The sequence below is a fragment of the Odocoileus virginianus genome, chromosome 11, assembly GCF_023699985.2.
Source record: "Odocoileus virginianus isolate 20LAN1187 ecotype Illinois chromosome 11, Ovbor_1.2, whole genome shotgun sequence".
In the NCBI taxonomy this organism is placed as follows: domain Eukaryota; kingdom Metazoa; phylum Chordata; class Mammalia; order Artiodactyla; family Cervidae; genus Odocoileus; species Odocoileus virginianus.
This window is the reverse complement of record NC_069684.1, coordinates 39433596-39452907: the sequence shown is the minus strand read 5'-3', so window position 1 is coordinate 39452907 and position 19312 is coordinate 39433596. Positions and strand designations below refer to the sequence as shown.

The window sequence follows — 19312 nt, the reverse complement described above, 5'->3', positions numbered from 1 at the left end:
TTGCTCAATTTCGCTTTTATAATCCACCAATCACATCAGTCAGTCTGTCTCCTCTTTTGGAGGAGAAACAATGAAGTCTGGAGAAAAGGAGCCGGGAGCAGAAAGTCCTTCAGGAAACCAGATCAAGTTCCTATTAAGGAATCCAGACTTTCTATTTTTATTTAGATTACCTTCTTGAATTGTGTGACAAAAGATTATTTTAGCATTTGGGTATGAGGAAGAATATTTAGATATTAAATGTGTTATATTGCAAGAATTTTTACCTCTTAAATTATCATCTGCCTTCTTTATGATCTTTTTCATCAAAAATAAGACCCCACAATTATAACCCAAACTCATGCTTTCAGCGCTTTTATCATGACTGTGATTAATGCTGACATGGACCTGGCACCATGGCCATTGGCAGCCAGAGAAAGTCAGGAGTGGTGGTGACTCAGCTGATTCTGCAGCTGCACTTACAGTAAATGTGTTTTGCAATGCTCTTATATTTTAAAATATTTTTTCTAAAAATTAAGACTTTTTTTGTTTAAAATTTTTGTTTCTTCACTGTGTCAAGAAAAAGGAAATATCAAAGCCTGATATCAAAGATCATTGATCTTTGCCCTAGAGCAGTGGGGAACTCTTGAGGGGGTTGGGTTTGGCTGCAGAATGGAGACTAGCGGAGTAGAGCAAGTAGAGGAGTCAGTTTTGGGTAGTAGTCCAGGTGAAAGACAGCAGTGGCCTGGACTGAGATGGAGGCAGCGGAGATGGAAAAATGGGAGATTGCCTAGAGGGCTGTATTGGCGGAAAGGACTGATTGAAGTGTGAGAAAAGAGACAGCTAGAGTGACATCTACCACAAGCAACTAGGTGGAAGGCAGCACCATTTACTAACATGAGGAAACTTTGGAGGAAGAGATTTTGAGAGTAAATCAAGATTTTGAAAGTGGAAACATCCAGAATTTAATGGCAGCTTGAAGAAGTCTGGGACTTATGAGTGGTCAACTTATACATGGTAATGAGTGCAAATGGTTTCTTTCCAGTACTCCTCATAGAAAATTCTCTTAGGAAAAACCCTACTTGGTAATGGTGGCTGGATATTTTTTCCATTATTGAGGTATAATTGACATATAACATTTATATTAGTTTCAAGTGTACGAGATAATGATTCAATATCTATATATATTATGAAATAATCTCTGCAAATGTAGTTAAGATCCATCAGCATGCATGGTTACAAATTGTTTTTCTTGAAGTGAGAACACATAAGACTTGCTCTTTAATCAATTTTCACATAGGCAGTACAGTATATTATTAACTGTGATCACCACACTGTACTTGTCCATGATTTATTTCTTTTCTAATGGAAGTTTGTATCTCTTGCCCACCATCCCACCCACTGCTGTTGACAACCAACAGTCGAGTTGGAGAAGGAAATGGCAACCCACTCCAGGGTTCTTGCCTGGAGAACCCCAGAGACAGAGGAGCCTGGTGGGCTGCTATCTATGGGGTCGCACAGAGTCGGACATGACTAAAGCGACTTAGCAGCACCAGCAGCAGTATTTTCTCTATATCTATGAGGTTGGTTTTTTGTTTTGTGTTTTATAGGATTCAACATAAAAGACAGATCATACAATATTTCCTTTGTGAGAATTATTTTACTTGCCATAATATGTATATATAAATAAAAATAACATTATTCATTCATCCTTTGATAGACATTTAGGTTTTTTCCATGTCTTTGGAGTTAATGTCTTAATTTACTTTGAATAAACCCAGGAGTGAATTACTGGATCTTATTATAGTTATATTTTAAATTTTTTGTGGAACCTCCATACACTTTTCTGCAGTTACTGCTCCAATATACCTTCCCACCAACTGTGTATAAGAGTTCCCTTTTCTCCATATCCTCACCAATAATTACTTATTGTCTTATTTTTTTGCCTTTATAAAAATTTTTTATTTTTTTTTAATTGAAGGATAATTGCTTTATAGAATTTTGTTGTTTTCTGTCAAACCTCAACATGAATCAGCCACAGATATACATATATCTCCTCCCTTTTGAACCTCCCTCCCATCTCCCTCCCCATCCCACCCCCTAAGTTAATACAGAGCCCCTGTTTGAGTTTCCTGAGCCATACAGCAAATTCCCATTGGCTATCTATTTTACATATGGTAATGTAAGTTTCCATGTTATTCTCTCCATACATCTCACCCTCTCCTCCCTTCTCCCCATGTCCATAAGTCTGTTCTCTATGTCTGTTTCTCTATTGCTGCCCTGCAAAGAAATTCTTCAGTACCATTTTTCTAGATTCCATATATACGTGTTAGTATACAATATTTATCTTTCTTTTTCTGACTTACTTCACTCTATATAATAGGCTCTAGGTTCATCCACCTCTTTGGAACTGACTCAAATGCATTCCTTTTTATGGCTGAGTAATATTCCATTGTGTGTATGTACCACAACTTCTTTATCCATTCATCTGTCAATGGACATCTAGGTTGCTTCCATGTTCTAGCTATTGTAAATAGTGCTGCAGTGAACAATGGGATGCATGTGTCTTTTTCAGTTTTGGTTTCCTCAGGGTATATATCTAGGAGTGGGATTGCTGGGTCATATGGTGGTTTTGTTCCTAGTTTTTTAAGGAATCTCCATACTGTCTTCCATAGTGGCTGTATCAATTTACATTCCCACCAACCGTGCAAGAGCATTCCCTTTTCTCCACACCCTCTCCAGCACTTATTGTTTGTAGACTTTTTGATGGTGGCCATTCTGACAGGTTTGAGGTGATATCTCATTGCAGTTTTTGATTTACATTTCTCTAACAATGAGCAATGTTGAGCATCTTTTCATGTGTTTGTTAGCCATCTGTATGTCTTCTTTGGAGAAATGTCTGTTTAGGTCTTTTCCCCACTTTTTGATTGGGTTGTTTGTTTTTCTGGTATTGAGTTGTATGAGCTGCTTGTATATTTTGGAAATTAATCCTTTGTCAGTTGTTTCATTTGCTATTATTTTCTCCCATTCTGAGGGTTGTCTTTTCACCTTGCTTATAATTTCCTTTGCTGTGCAAAAGCTTTTAGGTTTAATCAGGTCCCACTTGTTTACTTTTGTTTTTATTTCCATTACTCTAGGAGGTGGGTCATAGAGGATCTTGCTTTGATTTATGTCATGGAGTGTTCTGCCTATGTTTTCCTCTAAGAGTTTTATAGTTTCTGGTCTTACATTTACGTCTTTAATCCATTTTGAGTTTATCTTTGTGTAAGGTGTTAGGAAGTGTTCTAATTTCATTCTTTTACATGAATCTGTCCTGTTTTCCCAGCACCATTTATTGAAGAGGCTGTCTTTGCCCCATTGTATATTCTTGCCTCCTTTGTCAAAAATAAGTTACGCATAGGTGCATGGCTTTGTTTCTAGGCTTTCTATCTTGTTCCATTGGTCTATATTTCTGTTTTGGTACCAGTACCAAACTGTCTTGATGACTGTAGCTTTGTAGTATAATCTGAAGTCAGGAAGATTGATTCTTCCAGCTCCATTCCTCTTTCTCAAGACTGCTTTGGCTATTCAGAGTCTTTTGTGTTTCCATATGAATTGTGAAGTCTTTTGTTCTAGTTTTGTGAAAAATTCCATTGATAATTTGATAGGGATCACATTCAATCTGTAGATTGCATTTGGTAGTATAGTCATTTTCACAATATTGATTCTTCCTGCCCTGGAACATGGAATATCTCTCCATCTGTTTATGTCATCTTTGATTTCTTTCATCAGTGTCTTATATTTTTCTGTGTACAGTTCTTTTGTCTCCTTAGGTAAGTTTATTCCTAGATATTTAATTCTTTTTGTTGCAATGGAGAATGGGATTGATTCCTTAATTTCTTCTTTGGATTTTTTATTGTTAGTATATAGAAATGAAAGTGATTTCTGTGTATTGATTTTGTATCCTGCAACTTTGCTAAATTCACTGATTAGCTCTAGTAGTTTTCTCATACTATCTTTAGGGTTTTCTATGTACAGTATCATGTCATCTGCAAACAGTGAGAGCTTTACTTCTTCTTTTCCAACCTGGATTCCTTTTATTTCTTTTTCTTCTCTGATTGCTGTAGCTAGGACTTCCAGAACTATGTTGAATAATAGTGGTGAAAATGGACACCCTTGTCTTGTTCTTGATCTTAGGGGGAATGCTTTCTCTTTTTCATCATTGAGAATAATGTTTGCTGTAGGCTTATCATATATGGCCTTTACTGTGTTGAGGTAGGTGCCTTCTATGCCCATTTTTTGAAGAGTTTTAATCATAAATGGGTGCTGAATTTTGTCAAAGGCTTTTCCTGCATCTGTTGAAGTGATCATATGGTTTTTCTGTTTCAATTTGTTAATATGGTGTATCACATTGATTGATTTGCATATATTGAAGAATCCTTTCATCCCTGAAATAAACCCAACTTGATCATGGTGTATGAGCTTTTTGTTGTGTTGCTGAATTCTGTTTGCTAAAGTTTTGTTGAGGATCTTTGCATCTATGTTCATCAGTGATATTGGCCTGTAGTTTTCTTTTTTTGTACTGTCTTTGTCTGGTTTTGGTATTGGGGTGAATGTGGCCTAATAGAATGAGTTTGGAAGTGTTCTTTCCTCTGCAATTTTTTGAAAGAGTTTTAGAGGGATAGGTGTTAGATCTTCTCTAAATTTTTGATAGAATTTCCCCTGTGAAGCCATCTTGTTCTGGGCTTCTGTTTTTTGGGAGATTTTTGATCACAGCTTCAATTTCAATGCTTGTAATTGGGTTGTTCATAATTTCTATTTCTTCCTGGTTCTGTCTGAACTTTTATAAGAATTGAACTTTTCAAGAATCTGTCCATTTCTTCCAGGTTATCCATTTTCTTGCCATATAATTATTCATAATAGTCTCATAATCCCTTGTATTTCTGCATTTTCTGTTGTAACCTCTCCTTTTTCATTTCTAATTCTGTTGATTTGATTATTCTCTCTTTTTATCTTGATGAATCTGGCTAAAGATTTGTCAATATTGTTTATCTTCTCAAAGAACCAGCTTTTAGTTTTTTTAATCTTTACTGTTGTTTCTTTCCTTTCTTTTTCATTTATTTCTGCTCTGATCTTTATGGTTTATTTCCTTCATCTAATTTTGGGAGTTTTTGTTTTTCTTTTTCCAGTTGTTTTAGGTGTAAAGTTAGGTTGTCTATTTGATGTTTTTCCATTTCTTGAGTTAGGATTGTATTGCTATAAAATTCCCTCTTAGAATTGCTTTTGTGCATCTTCCCTCTTAGAACTGCTGCTGCTGCATCCTATATACTTTTAGTTGTTGTGTTTTCATTGCCATATGTCTCTAAAAGTTTTTTGATTTCCCTTTTGATTTCTTCAGTAGCCTGTTGGCTATTTAGAAACATATTGTTTAATCTTCATGTGTTCATGTTTTTTACAGTTTTTTCTTGTAATTGATATCTAGTCTCATAGGGTTGTGGTTGGAAAAGATGCTCGAGGGATCGGGTGGAGAGGGAGGTGGGAGGGGGGACCGGGATGGGGAATACATGTAAATCCATGGCTAATTCATTTCAATGTATGACAAAAACCACTGCAATGATGTAAAGTAATTAGCCTCCAACTAATAAAAATAAATGGGAAAAAAAAAGAAGAAAAAAAAAGAGAAAAAAACAATTTAAATTTTCTTAAATTTACTGAGGTTTGATTTGTAACCCAAGATATGGTCTCTCCTGGAGAACGTTCCATGTACACTTGAGAAGAAGTTGTATTCTTCTGCATTTGGATGGAATGTCCTGAAGATATTAATGAGATCTGTCACATCTAATATATCATATAAGACTTGTGTTTCCTTATTAATTTTCTGTTTTGATGATCTGCCCACTGGTGTGAGTGGGGTGTTAAAGTCTCCTACTATTAGTGTGTTACTGTCAATTTCTCCTTTTATGTCTGTTAATGTTTGTCTTATGTATTGAGGTGCTCCTGTGTTGTGTGCATAGATATTTACAATTGTTATATCTTCCTCTTGGATTGATCCTTGATCATTATGTAGTGTCCTTCCTTATCTCTTGTAATCTTCTTTATTTTAAGGTCTATTTTGTCTGATATGAGGATTGCTACTCCAGCTTTCTTTGCTTCCCATTTGAATGGAATATATTCTTCCATCCTCTCACTTTCAGTCTATATGTGTCTTTAGATCTGAAGTGGGTTTCTTGTAGACAGCATATTTATGGGTCTTGTTTTTGTACCCATTCAGCCAGTCTGTGTCTTTTAGTTAAGCATTGAATCCATTTACATTTAAAGTAATTATTGATATATATGTTCCTATTGCCATTTTCTTAATTGTTTGGGGTTTGATTTTGTAGATCTTTTTCTTGTCTTGAATTTCTTGACTATATAACCGCTTTAACATTTGTTGTAAAGCTGGTTTGGTGGTACTGAATTCTTTTAACTTTTGCTTGTCTGAATAGCTTTTGATTTCTCCATGAATTTTGAATGAGGTCCTTGCCAGGTATAATAATTCTTGATTGTAGGTTTTTCTCTTTTCACTTTCAGTACTTTAAACCTATCCTGCCATTCCATTCTGGCCTGCAGAGAATCTGCTTAAACATATGGGGTTTCCCTTGTATGTTACTTGTTGCTTTGCCCTTGCTGCTTTTAATATTCTTTCTTTGTGTTTAGTCTTTGTTAGTTTGGTTAGTAGGAGAGGGAAATGGCAACCCACTCCAGTATTCTTGCCTGGAGAATCCTATGGATGGAGGGGCCTGGTGGGCTGCTGTCCACAGGGTCGCATAGAGTCGGACATGACTGAAGCAACTTAGCAGGCATGCATGCATTGGAGAAGGCAATGGCAACCCACTCCAGTATTCTTTTTTTTTTTTTTTTAATTTTTATTAGTTGGAGGCTAATTACTTTACATCATTACAGTAGTTTTTGTTATACATTGATATGAATTAGCCATGGATTTACATGTATTCCCCATCCCAGTCCCCCCTCCCACCTCCCTCTCCACCTGATCCCTCTGGGTCTTCCCAGTGCACCAGGCCCGAGCACTTGTCTCATGTACCCAACCTGAGCTGGTTATCCGTTTCACCCTAGATAATATACATGTTTCAATGCTGTTCTCCTGAAACATCCCACCCTCTCCTTCTCCCAGAGTCCACAAGTCTGTTCCATACATCTGAGTCTCTTTTTCTGTTTTGCATATAGGGTTATCGTTACCATCTTTCTAAAGTCCATATATATGTGTTAGTATACTGTAATGGTCTTTATCTTTCTGGCTTACTTCGCTCTGTATAATGGGCTCCAGTTTCATCCATCTCATTAGAACTGATTCAAATGAATTCTTTTTAATGGCTGAGTAGTATTCCATGGTGTATATGTACCACAGCTTCCTCATCCATTCGTCTGCTGATGGGCATCTGGGTTGCTTCCATGTCCTGGCTATTATAAACAGTGCTGCGATGAACATTGGGGTGCATGTGGCTCTTTCAGATCTGGTTTCCTTGGTGTGTATGCCCAGAAGTGGGATTGCTGGGTCATATGGCAGTTCTATTTCCAGCTTTATTCTTGCCTGGAGAATCCCAGAGACAGAAGAGCCTGGTAGGCTGCCGTCTATGGGGACACACAGAGTCGGGCACGACTGAAGCAACTTAGCAGCAGTGGTAGCAGCAGTTTGGTTAGTATGTGTCTTGGCATGTTTCGCCTTGGGTTTATCCTCTATGGGACTCTTTGCGCCTATTGCACTTGATTGACTTTTTCATGTTGGGGAGATTTTCAACTGTAATCTCTTCAAAAATTTTCTCATACCCTTTCTTTTTCTCTTCTTCTTCTGGGACCCCTATAATTCAAATGTTGGTGTGTTTGATATTGTCCCAGAATTTTCTGAGACTATCCTCAGTTCTTTTCATTCTTTTTCCTTTATTCTGCTCTTCAGAAGTTATTTTCACCATCTTATTTTCCAGTTCACTGTTTTGTTCTTCTGCTTCAGATATTCTACTATTGATTCCTTCTAGAATATTTTTAATTTCATTAATTGTGTTTTTTGTCTCTATGTTTATTCTTTAATTCTTCTAGGTTTTACTAATTGATTCTTGCATTTTCTACATTCTGTTTTTGAGGTTTTTGATCAGTTTTGCTATCATTATTCTAAATTCTTTTTTTGGTAGTTTGCCTATTTCCTCTTCATTTATTTGGACTTCTGTGTTTCTAGTTTGTTCCTCCATTTGTGTAGCATTTCTCTCCCTTTTCATTATTATTTTTTTTAAATTATTGTCTTTGAGGTCTCCTTTTCCCAGGCTTCAAGGTTGAATTCTTTTTCTTTTGGTTTCTGCCCTCCTAAGATTGGTCCAGTGGTTTGCATAAGCTTCGTATAGGGTGAGATTTATGCTGAGTTTTTTTTGTTGCTGTCGTTTGTTTTTCCTCTGATGGGCAAGGCTGAGTGAGGTGATAACCCTGTCTGCTGATGATTGGGTTAGTATTTTTGTTCTGTTTGTTGTTTAGACGAGGCATCCTACACAGGCTGCTACTGGTGGTTGGGTGATCCTGTGTCTTATATTCAAGTGGTTTCCTTTGTGTGAGTTCTCACTATTTGATACTTCCTAGGGTAGGGTCTTGGAGTCAGTGTTCCCACTCCAAAGGCTCAGGGCTCGATCTCTTGTCCTAAAATCCAGAAGTTCAGATGCTCTCAAGTCCTACTGAAGTTGGAGCCTGAAGATCAAGTAAAGTCAGCACTCTTTTCCCTTACCTTAAGTTTTGTCTCTGGGCAAGTGTGTATGCATGTGTTAGTGTGAGTATGTATGTATGTTTGTGTGTATGTGCCTACTTCTTGTGTTTTTGATAACAGCCATTCTCACAAGTGTGCGATGATGATACCTCATCATGATTTTGACTTGCATTTCCCTGATGATTAGTGATGTTGAGCATCTTTTCCTGTACCTGTTGGCCATCTGTATCTCTTCTATGAGAAATGTCTATTCAGTTCCTCTGGCCATTTTAAAAATCAGCTTGTTTTGTTGTTGGTTTTGAGTTACATTTGTTCTTTTTAATTTGGATATTAACCCCTTTACCATACATATAATTTGCAAATATTTTCTCCCATTATATATGTTGCCTTTTCATTCTGTTGATGGTTTCCTTTGCACAGCAAATTTTTAGTTTAATGTAATTTTGTTGCCTTTGCATTTGATGTCAAATGTAAAAAATAATCACCAAGACCTGTGTTGAGCTCAATGCTTATGTTTTCTTCTAGGAGTTTTATGGTTTCAGGTCTTTAATTCAAATTGCTAATCCATTGTGTATTTATTTGTGTGTATGGTGTAGGATAGTGGTCTGGTCTTATTCTTTTACATGTGACTGCCTAGTTTCCTCATCAGAATTTATTGAAGGGTCCCAATGTATATTCTTGGTTCCTCTGTTGGAAATTAATTGACCATGCATGTACAGGTTTATTTCTGGGCTTTATATTCTGTTATATTGATCTATGTGTCTTTTTTATGTCATTACTATACTATTTTGATTATTCTAGGTTTATGCTATAGTCTGAAATCAGGGAATATGATGCCTTCACCTTTATTCTTCTTCCTCAAGATTCCTTTGACTATTCAGGGTCATACTTTTAAACATTTTATTACACTCAATTTTTTAACTTACTTTTTAGCAGTTTTACTTATTTATTCATAGGTGACTTTGGTTTATAGAGACATAGCCCAAAGTTTGGTCCTTAAAATACACACTAGGTTTGTGAGAAATTCAAGGAGAAAAGTTTATAAGGTCAAATAAACTTGGGGGATTCTACTTAGCATGTTCTTTTCCTGATTTCCAATGTATATTGGTCTATTAATGTTTCTGAGATGTCCTGCATAGAAGAATCTTTCCCTTAAATTTTGGAAAGATCTATAAACTCTCTGAGATCGGAACTATTTTGAAAAAGAATTTGTACTTGTTTTCTAGTTTATCCTGTGGATATTGGTCAGTTGAAATTTTATGATTCTTATTTCATAGCCTAGGAATTTGTCTCTAACATTGATACTTATAAATCTACTATCATAAAAGTCTACATGCAAGTGTGTGCATGCTAACTCACTTCAGTAGTGTCCTCTTTTTGAGACGCTATGGATTGTAGTCCACCAGGCTCCTCTGTCCTTGGGATTCTCCAGGCAAGAATAGTAGAGTAGGTTGCCATTCCCTCCTCCAGGGCATCTTCCCAATAGGGATTCAACCCATGTCTCTTGCATCTCCTGCATTGGCAGATGGTCTCTTTACCACTGGTGCTACCTAGGACGCCAAAAGTATACTTAAAATACCTTAAAATAATTCAGTCTGCTCCCTGTTAAAGTGTGAAGTCTCATTCCTGATTTTGATTGTTTTTCTCATCTTTTATTTACTAGATATTACAGAGCTGTTTCTTTATTTGATTCATCAAAAAACAAACTGTTAAATTTTACCAATGATAATTCCGTCTTCCATAATTAGTTCCTAACTATATTATATCCTGCATTTTGCTCTGTCTAGTTTTATAATTTCCCAACTTGTTAAATGCTGACAATGTATTTTTGCTTCTTTTTTAAAACCATAACTTTGACTATGTGGACCTTTGTCAGCAAAGTGATATCTTTACTTTTTAATAGGCTGCCTAGGTTTGTCATAACTTTCCTTCCAAGGATCAAGCATCTTTTAACTTCATGACTGCAGTCACCATCAGCAGTGATTTTGAAACCCAATGTCTTATAAGATAATAAATGGCACAGCCTGGATTTTAATAGGTGTTTATGGTCTTTATCCTACTACGTTTTAATTAAACTTACATTAATCAAAGTTTACTGTCCATAATGCAGGTAAAGATTCTGCCAGATTTCTTCCTTACATCTGAATATTATATCTGGAGATTTGTGATCAGTTGCTGGCATCTCATTTTCAGAAAATCTATTTAAAATAGAGCAAATTCACAAGAATACAAGAAGAATGCAGTGTTATCTACAATCCTGTTCATATGAGAAATGCTTGGAAAAGTGCAAAAGGGTTGGCTTAGGGACTAGAAGACTTATGGGACACATTATATCTGGTCTCAGATGTTTGAAGAGCTGTCATAGGCAAGGAGATTAAACTTCACATTTTTAACACTCAAAGACATTCTTATGATGTGAATGAAAGTGGGTTCATGAAATATCAAATATAGGCTCTTGTGGTCATGTTCTCAATAGTGTAACACTTAAAAGCCTTTTACCTATGTGATATATTTTCCTATGGTCATTTTTAACATTGAGATGAATTTTGTTTTTTCAAACTGCAAAACACATAGTTAGATTGATTTCATGGTGAAATCATTCAGAAGCTCATATCTGTGCGATTGCAGCTGAAATAGACTAAACAAAACAAAACAAAAAAATGCAGTCAGTACAAATTGCTGTGGGTTATCTATATAGCTACAGCATGTGGTGAGACCCTGGAAGCTGCATCCGCAAAATTTATGAGACTTCCAGTAAATCAGCTCAATTCAGTGTTTTAGACCTGTATCCAACTCTCTTTGGATGTCTAGACACAGCCTAAGATGAGGCTTCAAAAATGGGTAAAAATGAGGCAGCCAAAGCCACCAGAAGCCTTTGACCCTCTTCTAATGTTTCAACCAGATAATTATTTTCCCTCTCAAGAATTTGGCTATCCTTAGAAGGAAAAAAAAATCAAAATTTTCCATGTGAAGAGCCCCTGAAAGAAAATACTCCGGAGAAAGGTCAGTAAGAATGGGCCAAAGCTGAATTCTTCAGATCTGCTTAGAGAGTGTGGAAAGTCTCTACTGCTCTTCAGCTGGCCAAGCACTCCCATGGCATTTGTCCAACTTTGCCTTCCCCACACCTTTACATCTTAAAGTAACTCATACTGTGCACTGGAAATGCCTCAGATATAAACCTAAGTAGGAACTAAAAGCTATTTTATAGAAATAATTAGAAAATTAAAAGCTGATGAATTTTGATTCCACCAAGACAATCCATTACCCTTTCTGCTCTGTAGCAAAGATATGACCTTTCAGATTTTCCAACAATAAACTGTCATACTTGGAAGATATATTTACTTTAAATATACCCCAATTAAGTTTTTCATTCTACTTATTGTAGTTTGCCTCTTCAAACTTTTTAAATTTTAGGTTTTCTGTAGAAAGTTAAGAATCCAGTCAAAAATGAAAAAAGTGGTTTTAAAAATATGCCCAGTCCAAGTTCATTCCTTAGTTCATTTTTTCATTGATACATTTGTTCATTCATTGGACTGCTATTTGTTTTACAAAGGCTGTATGCCAAGGAATGTGGTAGGCCCAGGTGGTGCCATCTCTTAGCTATGTGATTTGGAGAAAGTCACCTAATCTCTCTCAGTCTCATTTTGCTTAACTGTAAAACAGCTTTATGATCAATTTTGCAGAGTTGCTATGGATATTAAAGGAGATGGTTTCTCTTATAAGAGGGTAAAAACTTAGAAGTTTCTCTTTTACCCTTCTCCATCCATCACTCTATCCAAAAAAAGTCATACACACCAGAGTTGGAAAGTCTCAAAAGCACTCGAGTGCAAATGTCAATCAACTATTTGCAAAACTCATGGAGTGAACTAGATTGAAATCCTTTGAGTGACTAGTGCATGCTTTACCCTGATTAAGGAAAATTGAACTACATAGTAAAAAAATAAACAAAAAAACCAGAAATTTCTTCACTTACTCACTGAATCAATGTGAGAAATAAGGAGACTGCCCCAACCAAAAATTCAGATATCCAACTCTATTTTGAGCCAACTCATAAACTGAACCCAAGTGAGAATTTACAAATAGAGAAGTCCAGGTGGAAAATGCCTGATGATATATTTATTAAAGTTGAATGTGTAGAGTTTCATCTAAATAATTGCTTAGTGTAACAAAATTGAATACAAAAGGAAAGAAAGAGAAAATGAGCCTCAAAGATATGAAAACAATAATTCAGAAATAATTTCTAGACAGATTTGCAAATGTCATGAGATATTATGGAAAGTAAAAGCTTCTAAATCCCTTAAGAAACCAAGAATTATTATTTTATTCCTAAATGTTAGATATAAAAATGAATTCAAGAATGATTTGGAAAACTTTTTAAGATACTCATATACCTGTAGAACTGAAAACCACTAAAAAAAAAAAAAAAAAAGGAAATAACAAAGGTGAGAAATAAACATGATTAAAATTTTCCTGATTGTAGAAGGTGATTTTCAAACTGGGATGAAAAATAAAAGCCTACTCTAAGGTTAGCATTTATAACAGATATTTCTTTTAAAAACTAAAACAAATAGATGAAAGCAAAAATGTAAAAGAGACAAAGATATGTCAGGCAAATACAATTTTAAAAAAAGAAATTATTACAGTAATGTACAAAAAGCGTATAATGAAATCAGAACAAAGAACCACCATTTCCATAAATATATAAAAATGTTCAACCTCCTTGACATGCTTCATCTCTCAATCTTGTCTGGCTCTTTGTGACCCCATGGACTGTAGCCTGCCAGGCTCCTCTGTCAGTGGAATTCTCCCATTGGCAAAAATACTAGAGTGGGTAGCTATTCCCATCTCCAGGGGATCTTCCCTACCCAGGGACTGAACCTGGGTCTCCTGCATTGCAGGCAGACTACCATCTGAGCCATTAGCAAAAGTATTAGAACTTTGATGGAGAATAACTTTTCAATTATAAAATTACTTGCAGAGGTATTCTAAAGATGATAGTCAATATTTTTAAGGGTGTGAGGGTAGTCATTATTCAATAAGTATTTATTAAATACTCACGAGCACTAGTCACTTAGTAAGAATTAGGATGATAGTGTAATCAAATCACCCTATCCAAAATGCCATTCCACCCACTCCAGTACTCTTGCCTAGAAAATTCCATGGATGGAGGAGCCTGGTGGGCTACAGTCCATGGGGTCGCAAAGAGTAGGACATGACTGAGTGACTTCACTCACTATATTTGTTTTAATTTAAGAAAATTTATTTTTGTGTGTTTTATAGGCTTTCTGCTAATATAATGGAGTATTTTTTCCATTTCAAAATTATTGGAAGTATTGAGAAAAGTCATTGATTTTTGTAATTTGTCCTGTAGTCAATATTAGTCTTTTAAGTAAGAATCTTATTAATTCTAGTGGTGTGTTGTAAAAACCACTTGGATTTTCCAGCTCTTCTTAAGTTAATTTTGTTGATTTATATTTTTTAGTATACTATTAATTATCCCTAGGTCCTTAGTTTTGACATAGGATTGCGAAAGTATTTGATTCGAATTTTCTCAATCTCATATATTTGTGGGTATGTATTCTATCCTTTCTCATTTTTGATCTTGTATTACTTTTGTCTTCTCCCCTAGTTAAGACCATAAATTTATTATCTATTACTAAAAGGAAAATACTCATGGATGTTTTTATCCTTTATCTTAATATTTCCTATTTTATTAGTTTTGGCTTTAATCTGTTAATTTCCTTTCTTTCTATAGATGAATATTAACATTTTTATCTTTTTTCTCTAAATGATGAGCATATTTAAAGCCATGAATTTTCCAAAGCACAGCCTTTGTTGTACTTCATTGGTTGGGTATGATGTATCTATATTTTTTAATCACTTTCTAAATAATTTATAATTTTGTTTTTGTTTCTTCTGTAACACAAAGATTATCTAAGAATGTGCTTTTTTTTCCCTTGAGTCTGTTTTTTAGAAATTCATTTTTTCTGTTTTTTTTTTTGCTTTATGACCAAAAAATGTGATTCATCAAATTTCTTAAAGCTGATATTGCATATATGTACAAATCCAAGTATATGACAGACTTTTGTAAATGATTTGTTGATGATGAAACAGTCTTTATCTTCTTAAATGATGAAGGAATCTATTAAATTTTCTTCATCAGTTGTATTATTTATTTCTTTTGTGCATTTACTTATCTTTTGTCCACTATGTTTAATTTGAAAAAACCATATTAAAAGCTTTCCATATTTATACTTTAATTAATTATATGCAATAGTTATATAAAGTTTATCTTACATTTTAAGTAATATTTGCTTCATTTAGTTCTCTACTATGTTACTTGGTGCAAACAGGTTTAAGAGTATTTTCCAGTCTTTGTAAATTGTACTTTATATCATTATATAATATTTCTGTTTATCCTGTTCAGTACTTTTAAATTCTATCTTGCCTATATTAATATTGCTGCTCAATGCAGATTTTTTTTCTTTGTTTTCTTTTCTTTTTTTTTCTTTGCCTGATATCTCTTTACTTGTTCCTTTATTTTTGCAAATAACATAAAATTGGGCTTTATTTTTTTAACCTACATTAACTGTTTAGCTGACAGAATTCAGTTTACTTTTATTAATTTGGTAATCAATATACTTGATTTTATTGCTGTCATTAAATTTTCTTATTCTGCTGTATCTTTTCTTAATTTTCTATTGATTTTATCAAGAGTCTATTAATTTTCCTTGTATTTTTTTTTAATTGGGGAGTTCTACTGTACTTTTTATTTTATTAATATTTAAACTCATTAGTACATAGCTCTATTATTCCATGAGGCAAATTATCAAATATTTCTCTCTCAAGAAACTTTCTTCTCCTACTTCTCTTCTTACCCACTTCTTACAACAATATGAGAACTCTGGGATCTTTTGCTTCTCCACTATTCACCCCTGCATCCATCAGAGGAGAACTTGGGCATATCTTTATCTCCTTTCACTCTCCCTCAAGTTTTAGATTATTTGAATTTCTGTTGCAGAACTTTTCTACTTTAGGAGTTTGTATTGAATCCTTATATTGCAGGTCTTAGATGATCTATCATTATTTATTTTGATTTGACTCTGAATATGACAAGTTTTGTTGCTCACCAGTGTTTTCTCTTCTCTTAGTTTTTCTTCACCTTGAACATTCTCTACAGGTTCATTGAGTGTTGTTGTAATCCTAATACTGCCTTAGGACCCCCCTTCAGTTTGGGTATGTGGTTCTAACCTGGCTGGATGTGGGACTCTGAGTTTGCAGTCCTCTTGAGAATCCTTGAATATTATTTCATTGCTTTCTACCTTTTGAATGCTCAGTCCAGTGCCAGTCTAATTCTTTTTCCTTTTTAAGCAACTTGCTGTTTCTTTATAGAAGACTTTTCTTTATCTCAAAACCCAAGATTTATTTTAGCACATGCCTGTGTCATATCTTTTCTCACCAATTCCACCTGAAACAGTGTTTTCAGTGTATAGATTTCAGTCTTTCTAAAAATCAGGCTAAATTTTCTTTTTCAAAAATAGTTTCTGTTTTATAATTATTTTTATCCTCCTATCTTCCTTTTCTTTTTCTGGACCTCATATTATTTACAGGTTAGTTGTTCTGGTTCTTTCCTCCACACTTCTCTTTCTTTATATATTTTTAACTCTCCTACTGAATCTTAAAATCTACTAATTCTGTTCTCAAGATCCATCATCCCTTTCTTCAACTTACCTACTTAACATCTTAACTTAAAAATCTTTCTTTCTTAGTCCTATAAGTCTTTTATAATGCTCTCTTGTACCTCTTCAAATACTTATTAGTTTATAACCCCCAACCATTCTCCATTCTTGATAGACTGCTCTGATTGCCCTAATTATTCTTTATTTCCTCTGGCTGTTAGACCTCAGTGCATGTCCTTTTATTTTCCTTTGCTCATGGTGGCACAGATCCAACTGGTGGATACTTTAAGTGGACTGGTCCCGTGTGTGGGGGGAGGAACAAACATCGAAGTCTTCACGGCTAGAAGTGGGCAATTTATCAGTTTCCTTTTGAAACGCCTGGAGAGAGCTTTTCTTCTTCAGTAGATTAGAAAAAACTCAGTCCTTCCATACTTCCTTACAGCCAGAGGATGGAGAACACTCAGCAGTCCTATGATTATTGAGGGTTCGCTCTACTAAGGGGCTGCTACATGCTAGTTCTTGTCTTAAACTTCTTCTGCTATGGTCCCAAAGTTTTTTTTTCATCCCAGAGCAAGAAAGTACGACAGCAGTTATCTAGCTCACACCCTCTACCAGACTACCAGTCCTAATGTCTTCTTGACTTAAGAGGATGTATTTGACCTGAGTTGGAAGTAGAGAGGAAACAAAGCACATTGAAGCCACCATCTTTCTGAATCCTTTGCAAATATAATGATGAGCATAAAAATAATACATTCAATACACTACTTAATACTGCTTATAGGCTGGTTGGGAAGATAGGTGTTATCAAAACTAAATAGAAAAGAGAGAGAAAAAGAAACCCACATGTAATACTGGAATCATAGCTATGATTAGTACTATCAAGGAAAGGTAAATAAAAATATGAAAAATGTATGAAAGAGGAACGACTCCTGTCGTTCAGGGAAGTAATGTCTGAAGAAGCCATGGTTAAGCTGAGATACCAAGAAAGAGTAGGAGTTAACTGTGTAGTGAGGGAAGGACAGAGAGCTGCAGACAGAGATAGCAGTTTATTCAAAGACTTTAGGGGTAAGCATGCCATATTTGAGGAGGTAAATGGTAAGCATGGCAGAAAAAGAAAAGAACAAAGTATGAAAAGAAGCTAGAGAGGAAGGTCATGGTGGGCCGGACTGTGAAGGGCTTTGTAGGCTATGATAGCAAGTGGTCTTTTCCTAAAAGCAAGTAGTATTGGGGTGTTTTATAACAGGGGTAAAAATATCTGATTTATATTTTCAGAAGAGAATAAGGATTCCCAGGAGAGAACAAATTTAAAATGTCCAAGTGATGCTCGGAGACCAGTGAGGAGGCTCTTGAAATAGCCCCAGAGAGAGAGAGTAATAAGATGATAATCACTCTACAGGTTGTACACTTTTAGGTAATAAAATCTAAGGAGGTAAATGAGAGTGTGGAAGATGTCCACGGTGCCTCCAAATTATAGACATTATGCTGATGTTGCATGAAATGGGAGCATCAAGTTGGAAACCACCAGTTCAGTCGTTCACGTCAAGGTGCCTTTGAGATATTAAAGTGGAGAAGTCAATGAACAGTATGAGTCTGGGGCAGGTCTAGACAGGGGATGTAAATATGTAAGTCATCTGGATTAGGTGTAAACCGAGACTCTTAGGCATGAATGAGAACACCTTGGGAGAGAGAAGAGAAAAGGATTGTTAATCTTGTACCTTGCTAGTATCTGTCTAAATTGAATTATATTCTCTGGAAAGATGGCTAGAATTATCTTTATGTATCATTGTCTTGAAAAATGATTCTGTAACTCCATTTATAGGAATCTATCCTCAGAAAATAATGATAGTAAGGTAGAAAGACAAAGGCTTATGGATAAAAATATGTAGTTAAGTATTATTTATGATTGTAAATAAAGGAAATTACTTATCTATTATTATAAAGTCAAGAAAATTATCATACATTTATGTTAATGAATATTATACCATTATAATTTGATATTTATGAAGATGTAATAGCATAAGTATATGACCATGATATGCTAGTAAGTGGAAAGGACACAAAATTGAGAGAACATCAACTGGATGAAAAATGCATAGAACAAAAGAATATAAAGAAATAAGTTTATCTGTCAATAGTAGAAAATACAATCATCCAATTTTATACTTTTATCTAGTTTCCAAATTATTCAAGTATTACATCTTGTGTATTATTTTATTATTAGGAAAGGACATATAAAATTATAATATTGATCCAGTTATAAATATGAACTTCATAGGCAATTTACTCTGTTAAATACTGGTTAATGTTCTTTCCTTTTCACAATATTGATGAGCATTTCTGATTTGAATCCAGCATAATATTTTTAGCTTTTGAGATTATTGCCATAATTTAAAAATTTTATGAGCCATTTAGACTTTTAAATTAACTTTGCAAACTTATATAATTACTAGGCAATGGCAAGTCCGTTCCCCTCAGAACAGTCCCCATCAGCTGGCACTCAGTGAGTCACACTGAGAGCATTTCTAGTTCCTTCTCTTTCTATTGCCTTGCACTACAGGTGACTCAATTCTTTTTATGAGGGTGTTTTAGTTGTATAATACATGAGTATAGGAACTTGTTAATTATTTTAAATGCAATAGATTGTTGTTTTTCATTAATGACTGTTAGATAACCCTCCATTTGGACTGTCATTTGTATCATCATTGTCTGTAGGGATATGAAATCATATTGATTTGGTTCAAAACTAAAACGCTTGATTTTTTTCTTTTTTTTTTTTAACTCCAGGAATGTATACAAAGACTACCGCTTCCTTGAGCTGGCATGTGATTCGCAGGAGGATGTAGACAGCTGGAAGGCATCTCTACTGAGAGCTGGAGTTTATCCTGATAAATCTTTAGTAAGTGGATTGATCTCTTATTTTTAAATTAGTAACCATGTT

General features: G+C 34.9%; 1 protein-coding gene across 7 annotated transcripts in view; it reads left to right on the top strand.

Moving 5' to 3' along the window:
• Window positions 1–19312, top strand: part of DNM3 (dynamin 3) — a 609645-nt gene that overhangs the window by 478672 nt on the left and 111661 nt on the right. For all 7 annotated transcript variants that reach the window (XM_070474325.1, XM_070474326.1, XM_070474328.1 and 4 more), the window contains one exon: window positions 19159–19270. In XM_070474325.1, the coding sequence (XP_070330426.1) occupies window positions 19159–19270 (112 nt within the window). The remainder of the gene's footprint in view (window positions 1–19158; window positions 19271–19312) is intronic.